Source organism: Hydra vulgaris, chromosome 01 (assembly GCF_038396675.1).
Source record: "Hydra vulgaris chromosome 01, alternate assembly HydraT2T_AEP".
NCBI classification, from domain to species: domain Eukaryota; kingdom Metazoa; phylum Cnidaria; class Hydrozoa; order Anthoathecata; family Hydridae; genus Hydra; species Hydra vulgaris.
In genome coordinates, this window is record NC_088920.1 from 38214779 (window position 1) to 38226787 (window position 12009).

A 12009-nucleotide genomic window follows, 5' to 3' on the forward strand; every position below is an offset into this window, starting at 1 on the left:
TGGTAAAGCAGTTGGAGGCAACAAGCAGTACATTCACTCTAGTAAAGACCTTGTTTCAAGATTATGATATAATTGGATGGTGTTAAACACAAGGGAAACAACCTCACATTTGCCCTAAAATTTGTATGGCTTTATGCATACACGCTTACCCAAATTTGTTGGTTCCATTGATCAATACATTATAGGCATTATGCTTCATGAAACCAATAGTTCTATGATAAGTGCTAATATTAAATTGGCATGTTACTACAAGTTACGACCCAGGTTGGTTCATTACCGTTTTATTTCATATATTTACAGTTGTTAACTGCTCCCTAGCGTATTATAAAACGTGCTTCAAAGCAAACATGTAAAGTCATTATTTCAAATATGATGCTATAATTGTTCTCTAGTGGTTTGTAAAATGTGCTTTACATAAAGTCATTTTTTCATATATAAAACTCTAATTGATCTCTAGTGACTTGAAGACATGTAACTCCACTGTTAAAAATCAATATTTACTGAAATATTATATTAATTATTTACTGAATATTATATAGATTAAATTTTCTAGTTTAAAATCAATTCACAAAAACCAAAAATATAAAATTATTATTATTATTATCAAGTCAAAAATGTCTCATCCACAGCATTTTGAACAGTATTTTAAAAAGTTAAACATCCAAGAAGCCCTGAAATTATTCATTGATTAATGACAAGTGTGACAACATTATTAAAAAATGTAAGTAAACAATTGAATGAAGTGTTAAGATTTAAAAATCTTTATTGGTCAATAATAAAATTAGTGTTGTTATTTGTTTTTGTTTTTCTAAGCGAAAATAGAAATTATAGGGTTAATAATGTAGTATTATTGTTGCACAGGGGAACCAAATAGTTTGGTTCTTTGTTGGTTAATTTAATACGACTTTTTCACAGTGGAACCAATTGGCTTGGTTCCATTGTTATATAAATGAGTGATCGTTAGTGTTGATTATTTTATTATTGAGGCAAAGATAGTATTTTAACAAAATAAATTCACAATAGAGGTATTAACATTTTCATTGCAACATCATCTAATTATGATTAATACATGTCAGGCTCAGAATATGTTCCATCTCAACACAGTAATGGATCTTGTGGTTTAAATAACAAAAACACAATCAATGATACCATAAAAGATTCATGACATAGTGCAGATCATTTCCTTGACAATGCGACTGCTAGATAAACTGGTGCCAGGTTAACTATTACTAGTAGTTGAATCCATGTTAGATATACCCATTCCATTTGAACCATAAATAGTATAAGAACTAGTGTCATATGAACTTGTGCCAAATGAACATGCGCCAGATTAACTCATTTTAGTTGAACTCATTTTAGCCAGTTGAACCCGTGCCAAATGAAACTTTACTAGATTGGGGAAATGAAGTAAAGTGTAATTGAAAGAACCGATCGATCAAAAAGAGGACTCTAGAGAAAATGTAAAAATTCTATAGAAGAGCCAAAAAGTTCAGAAACTCAAATCAACAGTTTATAACAAGAAAAGGAATTTTGAAACAGCCAAAAGTATTTAACTATAGATTTCAATGTTGATGCTCCAAGAAATATTATAAACTCTTGAGTATGAACTGATGCAAAAGTCAATTTGACATGTTTAGGGAATTTGAAGATTATGTTTCATAGAATGCTTATATTGCTGATTGTGTTACTGTTTCTAATAAGAAAGAACAATATGGAAACTCAATCAAGAGACAATTTTTTAGACTATTTGTTTTGGATAACCAGCATGTGTGTTGTGAATGTTTCGTTAGAAAGAGAATCAATACTGCTCTGAAAAACAAATTATCTGGTTTTTTAATCGATCAAGAGGAAGAAGGGAAGCTGTAAAAAAAATATCTGGTGCAAGAAAAAAAGCAGTCATTCACCACAAGTATAGATCTCATTTCACTTCATCGCAAACAGAAAGTCATTTCCTGAATCCAGAAGTGACACTTGCAAAAGTGCACAATCTTTATAAAGAAGACATGTCAACTGGTAATCCTGTCAGTTTATCGACATATAAGTTCATGCTTTAATCTAAGATTTAGGATTCCTAACAAAGATACACACAAGACATGCAATACAAACAAAATAGCAATTGTTGCAGGAACTGTATCGAATAAAGACAACTAAAATACCAGCAACATATAACTCTTGCTTGAAGAGACAACATTGTTTGTATTTACCAGATGAGATTATGAAGTAATAATTGATTGCAGAGGAAGAAACAAGTTTACTAAAACATAGGTTCAGCAGTCAGAGTTTTTCTCAAGTAAAGTTATTGAAGCAAAGATTGTAAATTAAAAAGCAGACACAGCAGAAAACAAAATTCCGTGGCTCTAAACAAATTAAATTGAAAAATGAACACCCTACTATTTTGAATATGGCAAAAGACTATACAAACAACTTTATTGAAGTGTCAGTACAAAAGCATTTTCATGCATGTTTCATAAGCCCATATGATGTTAGATTTTGAACTGGCAACCAGACTGATTTCAAAACCAAAGTTAGATAACATCAAATTCTAGATGATCTAATTCCTGCAGACTGTCAAAAATTTAACAAGGAATTAGCCAAGTATTTTTCCGGTAAAGTTAACGAAGATGTTATCATGTTTATTTATTAATAACATAGTTATTGTAGATTGAAATGGATATGGACTAGTAATAATATGATAATGATTCTAATGTTTAAGCATTCTGATGTTTCCTTACATAGTCAAGCTTAGCCCTGAAAGTCAACAATTTACTTGTCTAAATAAGACAACTTTCCTAGTATTCATTATTCTTATAGTTTGTTCATGTTTAACTTTTCAGTTAATATCACTTATTTCTTACCATTGCAATGGTGAACATGTGATACTATTATTATAAAAACTCATTGAATGTCATAAAATAATGTTTAACTCAAAATTGTGTTCAAAATTTGTATCCTTAAAAATAAGCAATTATTACAACAAGTCAAAGTTTATTGGTTCTTGACGTATCGTTATGAAAACAGATAATATCAGTTTGGCGGAACAGAACCACAATGTTCTAAAATATGGTTTAAAATAAAGTTTTTTAACTAGAATAGATATTTAAATCCGTAAATAATTTCCATCAAAATTTTAAAATCGTTAAAAGTGTGCTGCAACAAAAAAAAAGTTGAGAAAAAAAGTTTCAAACAGTTTTCCTGGGTCCAGTTTTTGAACAGAGTAAAATATATTATGTTCAAAAGGTATCAAGAACATTCATAATATCTAATAATACATCTGTATTTTTATTTAATACATCTGTTTTCTATACAAAAATAAGTAGTTTTTATAAGTTATTATGTATATATATGTATGTATATATATATGATATATATGTATATATATGTATGTATATATATATGATATATATATATATGATATATATGTATATATATGTATGTATATATATGTATGTATATATATGTATGTATATATATGTATGTATATATATGTATGTATATATATATGATATATATATATATGATATATATGTATATATATGTATGTATATATATATGATATATATATATATGATATATATGTATATATATGTATGTATATATATGTATGTATATATATGTATGTATATATATGTATGTATATATATGTATGTATATATATATGATATATATATATATGATATATATGTATATATATGTATGTATATATATATGATATATATATATATGATATATATGTATATATATGTATGTATATATATGTATGTATATATATGTATGTATATATATGTATGTATATATATGTATGTATATATATGTATGTATATATATATGTATGTATATATATATGATATATATGTATATATATGTATGTATATATATGTATGTATATATATGTATGTATATATATGTATGTATATATATGTATGTATATATATATGATATATATATATATGATATATATGTATATATATGTATGTATATATATATGATATATATATATATGATATATATGTATATATATGTATGTATATATATGTATGTATATATATGTATGTATATATATGTATGTATATATATGTATATATATATATATGATATATATATATATGATATATATGTATATATATGTATGTATATATATATGATATATATATATATGATATATATGTATATATATGTATGTATATATATGTATGTATATATATGTATGTATATATATGTATGTATATATATGTATGTATATATATGTATGTATATATATATGATATATATATATATGATATATATGTATATATATGTATGTATATATATGTATGTATATATATGTATGTATATATATGTATGTATATATATGTATGTATATATATGTATGTATATATATATGATATATATATATATGATATATATGTATATATATGTATGTATATATATATGATATATATATATATGATATATATGTATATATATGTATGTATATATATGTATGTATATATATGTATGTATATATATGTATGTATATATATGTATGTATATATATGTATGTATATATATATGATATATATATATATGATATATATGTATATATATGTATGTATATATATGTATGTATATATATGTATGGATATATATGTATGTATATATATGTATGTATATATATGTATGTATATATATGTATGTATATATATGTATGTATATATATGTATGTATATATATGAGCCATTTATTTTGTGACATGTCACCTTTTCGAAAAAATCAAGTTGTTGATAACAATGTAATGTATCTCCTCATTTGTGAAAATTTGACAAATATAATTCAATAATTTCAAATATAATTATATATATATATACATATATTATTATTATTATTGTCATTTGATAATAACTAAAATTAAAATAATGATAACAAATGCAAAAATAAAATCAAAAAATGATAAAATAAAATAGTAAAATGATAAAATGAGTGATTAATTATCAACAAAAATTACTAAAACCAACTATTATTGGTGCTTGTAAAATTTGACTCAGAATAAAAGCAATTCCCTAGTCAAAAAGTCTTATAGGATATCCTATAAAAAGGATATAGGAGATTCCTATAAGAAATTGGAACAGGATTTTCTATAGGATAACACAATTAAATACAGCCTATAGGAATTTATTTAGGATAGGATTCTTATACAATCTTGTTGCAAAATCTTATAGGACTATTATCCTATAAGGCGCCAATATAAAAGTCCTATAGGTATGGATGTACAAGAATCCTACAAAATCTTGTTCCAAAGTCTTATAGGAATCCTATCCTATAAGACACTGTGTATAAAAGATCTATAGGTTTGGGTGTACAGGAATCCTATTCAATCTTGTTCCAAAACCTTATAGGAGTTTTATCCTATAAGACACCTAATGAAAAATATCTTATAGTTTTATATGCACAGAAATCCTACATATTTGAGTAGGATTTCTGTACATATAAAACTATAAGATATTGCTCATTCGGTGTCTTATAGAATGAAAACTCCTATAAAATTTTGGAACAAGATTGAATTGGATTCCTGTACATATAAAACAATACAGTATTGTTCATTCAGTTTTTTATAAGACATCGAATGAACAATATCTTGTAGTCTTATATAATCCTATTCAATCCTATTTGAAATTTTATTGAATTGCCCTTTGCAGTTGTTAAAGGATATTTAATAGGAATATCCTCTCTAAGAATATCATGATTTAGAACAGGTGTATATACAATATTGGTAATACTTGGGCATAATCTTTTAGTACTTAATTTAGTAAAAAAACCAAGGAATTAAATTCACAAAAAAACCCAACAAAAACCCAACAGAATATTGATTAAGTCAGCAAGTCAGTTATTGTTATTAATTATATGAATTATTATTATTATTATTATTATTATTATTATTATTATTATTATTATTATCATAATGTTCTCTATAAACAATAGTTTTCTTCAAAACATTAATGCTTCGTTTTGCAAATTTGCTTTCATCATTGCACTTTGCAGTATTAGCTTTTAGCATAATTTTAAAATGAATTTCATCAAGTGTATGTTTAATCGGTTATAATTTCTTTTCCAATTTTCTTCAGATTCAGAGTCATTTAATGAATAAAGACAATATTTTGTTATTTCAGACATTGAAACTGTTATTAAATAAATTTCAATTTATATTTCAACTGAATAATAAAGTCTTATTGAAACTGTTATTAAATAAATTTCAATTTATATTTCAACTGAATAATAAAGTCTTATGTTTACTTTGCGAAAACAACATTATTTTAAAATGACCAAAAATCAGTTTAACGATTATTAATTTTTAAAGCCATAAATATGCCAAACTTATCGAAGCGCTATTGGCTATTTTAAAACATTTAAATTTACGATTGAACTAAACTACAACGCCACCTCATCATTAAAAAAATGCCAACTATTAACAAAAAGAATGTACATAATTAATCAAAAGTTTTTTTATCAAATGCAAAATAATTTCAAGCAAATTAATACATAATGGAATATATTATATTCCATTAGGTTTTAATTTGCTTTGAAATTGGCTGGACAAATACACGTTGTACTGTTAGTTGACCATAAATTTACAGTGAAAAAGTTGTATTTTACATTTAAAAAGCCTATAGAACCTAATAGGAGTTATTACAGACAATTACTTTCGTTAGGAAATTGGTTTATTCTTAAAGGAGTTCTATAAATCTTTGAGGAATTATATTATTTATAGAGGATTATACTATTAACCCTATAGCAGTTTTATTCTTCATATTTGAATCCGATAGGACCTATAGGATTGCAATTGCATTCCTACAGGTATCGTATTGGTCTTACAGGAATCCTATAAAATTAATAGGTTACATATATGAATCCTATAGAACCTAAAGGAGTGCAATATGAATCAAAAATATATCCTACAGAACTTATAGGGTACACATATGAATCCTATAGGACCTATGGGATTGCATTAGGACTCCTATAGAACCTATAGGATACCTATAGGAATTCTATTAGTCCTATAGCAACCCTATAGGACCTATAAGATTGACTTATAAGAATTCTATTAGTCCTATAGCAACCCTATAGGATCTATAAGATTGTAATAGGATTTCTATTTCAATTCTATAGGATAAACCTATAGGAATCCTATAGGTCCTACCGGAATCCTATAGGATTTATAGGATTGCTATAGGATCCTATAAGACTTTTTGACTAGGGTTGCTCATTTTAATTCATTTTTATATATACAGTAGAGTGCAAAAGTAACCGAACAAGAGCATAACTTGAGATAACTTGAATGAAAAGTCCAATTTCTTTCAAATTTTCACTGAAATGACAAAAAAATTGGTTATAAATCTAAAAACAAATGAATTTCTACTAAATCTTAGCAATCTAATCTTAAAAGTTCATTTAATTAAAATATGCGTGTGCAAAAGTATCCGGACAGAAAAAAAAACTTGAATTAGATTTTTTTTAAACATTTTTAAAATTGAAAATGCTTTATTTTAAGTTAAATCGCTTTAGTACTTAGTCGGGAAGCCCTTAGATTGATTACTGCTTGAGAGTGACAAGGCATTGAGTCCACCAGCTTTATAATCACAATAATTTTGATTTTTCTCCATTTTTGTTACAGAGTATTCAATAAATCACGTTTATTTGTTGGTTTTTGACCTGAAATTTATCGATCAATGAGCTTACATAGACATTCAATAGAATTAAGGTCAGGACTTTGCTAAGGCTATTCGATTAATCAAATTTCTTTGGTTTTGAAAAAGATCTTCACAAGGGTTGAAGTGTGCTTAGGGTCATTGTCCTGCTAAAATATCTTTCCTTGAGGCATTTTGTCTTTAACATGTGGCAGCATAACATCCTTAATTATATCTTTGTACATATTTTTGTCCATTTTGCCATCAATCAAATAGATAGGACCGATTTACTTTAAAATAAACCATTTTCAATTTTTGAAATGTTTTAAAAAAAATCTAATTCAAGTTTTTTTTTTCTGTCCGGATACTTTTGCACGCGCATATTTTAATTAAATGAACTTTTAAGATTAGATTGCTTAAATTTAGTAAAAGTTCATTTGTTTTTAGATTTGTAATCAATTTTTTGACATTTCAGTGAAAATTTGAAAGAACTTGGACTTTTTATTCAAAAGTTATCTCAAGTTATGCTCTTGTCCGGTTACTTTTGCACACTACTGTATATATACACACGCATACTATTATAATACTGTTATAGATTGGAATCAAGTTCAAACAATCGACTCTTTAGTGAAGAAGGCAGGCTATTGGAATGCAATTACAGAAGAGCTTCGTCGTTCTATTAAGCTCACTCGCTATAGAAGCGAAAAGATGGTTGTAAGCTATGAGGAATATTCACAAGCGCAATAAGTATTCCGTTAGATAATTTATTTTTGATAGTATTTTTTTTTTACATCCAAGGGTGTAAGTTACTGTTACAATTGCTACTTGGATTTAACCGATTTACGGATAAAGATATTATTGCATTCAAATAAGTATGCAAAAAATTCATAAACACGTTTGTTAAGTTTTTTATTTGTAAACAGTGGATTTACGTAATGTAGAACTTTTGAATATGAATATATTTTCATGGTTACAAAGCGATACATTTGATGGTGTTAAAATTTTTATTTGTTATTTGTATTTTTTTTGAAGTTTTAATGAATGAAGTATTTTCTCCCGTTTTTTTCTTATGTAAATATCTATCACTACAAATTAATTATATATATATATATATATATATATATATATATATATATATATATATATATATATATATATATAAATTAGTAAAAAACACTTATCTAACTTTTTCTTCTACTTGAAGTTTCACCATTGCTGGATCATCAGGAAGAGTTACTCTTCCTGTATATATATATATATATATATATATATATATATATATATATATATATATATATATATATATATATATATATATATATATATACATATATATATATATATATTGAATATCTATCACTAACACCTTTTTTTCAGTAGACCTTTTTAGTTTTATTTAACTTGTTGTTATGTACGGCATAAATCTAGGATTGAAATACTGAGAGGCATGCGTTGTAAAAAAAAGGAAAAAAATACCTACAAGAAAGGAGAAGTGGTGACTTAATAACGGTTTAGATAAAAAATTGAACTGATTGGATTAAATTTGAAAAGCCCTTGAGGTTCTACAGTTATTGGTAAAAGATTATTAATTATATAATAATATTTATATCATCAATTATTATAGAAAAGTACTTATAGATGGTAAATGTTTAAGTTGGCAACATACTAAATATTTACGCACTGCTCTGGTCAAAATGTTTTTTAGGATCCTATAGAACAATGGTGGCCACTTTTTTGACGAGGACCAAAATTAGCTTTTCAGCTGCTACCTGGGGGCTGAGGTTTTTAAAAATATTGATTTCATTAATTTATTAAATGTGGTGCGCCAAAAGAATACTACGCACACATATACTAGCTAGCTATTAGATGCAGTAAAAATAATATTGGTAATCTGTCTTTTTTTCACAATTTTTTTTAATGTCAATTGGGTACTGACTGGTTTCGACTCTTAAAGTATTCTTCGAGTTAGTATTGCATTGTCAATTAAGTTACTGTATCTATTTTGGTCAAAACTTTTGTTAAGTACCATCAGATTTTTTCGATTATGCGCTTTTCAATGACAAACTCAGATCATCAGCAATATCACTTTTTCTTTTTGGAATTGTTTGTCTTGAGAGGGAGTATTTAAAATTTTTAATTTTTTAGGGCTAATGTTTTTAAACATAATTTTAAGAGATTCATTAATGATTTCCTTATCACTGAATGCAATACAATTTTTAGCTAAAAGAAGACTTCACAGCTTGCAAGAGCGCATAACTTCATAACTTGCAAGAGCACATAACATTATAGCTTGCAAGAGCTCATAACTTTATAGCTTGCAAAAATACGTAATTTCATGACTTGCAATAACACATAACTTCATAGCTCGCAAGAGCATCATTTTCTGTTTCGGTATTTCCCCTTTGTAACAAACCTTATTGTTCAACTAACTTAAATATTTGATACCTCGTTGACAAACTGATTATAAATTATTGAACGCTTTGAATCATTGTGCTTTCTTAAATTATATTCTTTGTTTACTGAAACAGGTTCATTACTTATTAAACATACTGGCACCCAATTTAATTTACCGAAAAAGTATTTTGTCTACAATTCACTGTTAAATACTCTCGAGCAATGATATATATTAACAATATATGTTAATATATATGATTGCTCTCGAGTCCTTAATACATGAGGGAGGGAGGGGGAGGGGTGGTGGGAAATAAAAGAGGGGGGGGGGATTGGAATTTAGTCCAGATCTTATGATTTTATTGAGCTTTCGATTAGTGTATAAATTATTAGATTTTGAAAAAAAAAAATTGTTGCTATGGACCGGTGCTAGTTTCCATGAAAACCATCTATGGTTGTTTTGAAAGTGGGTCTAAGACTTAAAACAAATGTTTTAATTTTATCAACCAAGTTTCATGCTTTTACCCTAAATAGCACAAAGTTTGCACCAGTTGACTGCACTATATGTATAAAATGAATATCTCCGCTAAAATGGTATACATTTTATACGGTGTACATGATACGAGATAAACATGATCAGTGAATAGAATTTTCTTCTCTTTGCTACCTGCTTTTATACTGAGCACCTGTCCAACTTTTTTGATAATCATTTAATTAACACTTACTTTAATAAAGTTATCTTTTTTTAATGTGTTCCATAAAGTAACTGAATTCTTCTGGGGTCCAGTTGTAAAGTTATACTAAAATTTTTACAATACTGTGAGGAGTTTTTGATTAATAGAAGATTTAAATGACATAAATGTACTTTTTTAATTCGCCATTATGAAAATTTCAGCATAGCTTAAAGACTATATTAATATGTAGTTAACCGTATACCATAAAAATCATATGTTTTCGGTTACGGCCAGGGTGGTTTAAATATTTTTGAAGCCATGGTAACTAATAAATTTATTTTGCATTAATTAAATCTTGTTATTTAATTTTTTTCCAGAATATACTTGGTTTTTTATTAAAAAGATTTCTTTAGTAAAATTTTTTTGAAGGGTCTTTAGTACTTTAAGTCTTTAACAGTTTCTCGACGATTTTTCATGCTTTTAGCTAAACTTTGACGTAAATTTTCCGATATTTTATTTCAAAATTCAAGATACTTTAATTTCAGATCTTCTTTTAACTAAAATTGTATACAATTAACATAAGCACGTCTAGCCATGATCCCTAAAAGTTTTTACTGGGGTTTAAGTCTAGTGACTTAGCACGCCAAGCTAAAATATTAACTGAATTTTCAATTAGCCAATCTTTTTACACATTTGATGTGTAAATACTTGCGCCATTTTGCTAAAAAATGAAATTGTCACCGTAGTTGAGGTGTCAAAAGGAAGTAGGTAATTGCCTAAAGTTAAAACTTCTGAGCTTTGATTACCATCCAAAAATGCAAGTTGAGGCTTACCTAAAACAGTAAAAGCACACACATGAACTGATATAGGGATAGGCGTAGTGGAGCGCCACATTGTGTATGTGGAGTACATACTTGTGTATTGTGTATACTGAAATTTCTATTTAAGAGTGGTGCCTAAATACTGTTATTTAATGTAAACAATTAAATTTCTTTCCCTCTATTTAGCAGAAATTGCTTTGTTTCCCTGCCTGCGCTTGAAGCCCTAATTTTGAACTGTACCTTAAAAAAGTGTTTACATTGGGGTAAAGTGGGACAGAAAAAAGAAATATTTATGCCCCGCTTCTTCCTGACGCCATTTGATTATTTCGATTGGTGAAAGCTCTTGAACATTTTTATGTGATTTTATGATTTTAATATTTTATATTATATATTTAGGTGATTTTATGATTTTATCAGTTTCTATTTAATAATTTGTGTTAAAATGTTGTTTTAAATTTATTTGTC

The 12009-nt window shown here is 26.4% G+C and overlaps 1 protein-coding gene across 1 annotated transcript in view; it reads left to right on the forward strand.

The window, feature by feature from the left end:
• The window catches only part of LOC100204237 (AMMECR1-like protein), a 47776-nt gene extending 39065 nt beyond the window's left edge, over positions 1–8711 (forward strand). Inside the window, exon 5 of the mRNA XM_065788103.1 lies at positions 8254–8711. Coding sequence (XP_065644175.1) covers positions 8254–8405 — 152 coding nt within the window. The 3' untranslated portion in view covers positions 8406–8711. The remainder of the gene's footprint in view (positions 1–8253) is intronic.
• The last annotated feature ends 3298 nt before the right edge of the window (positions 8712–12009 follow it).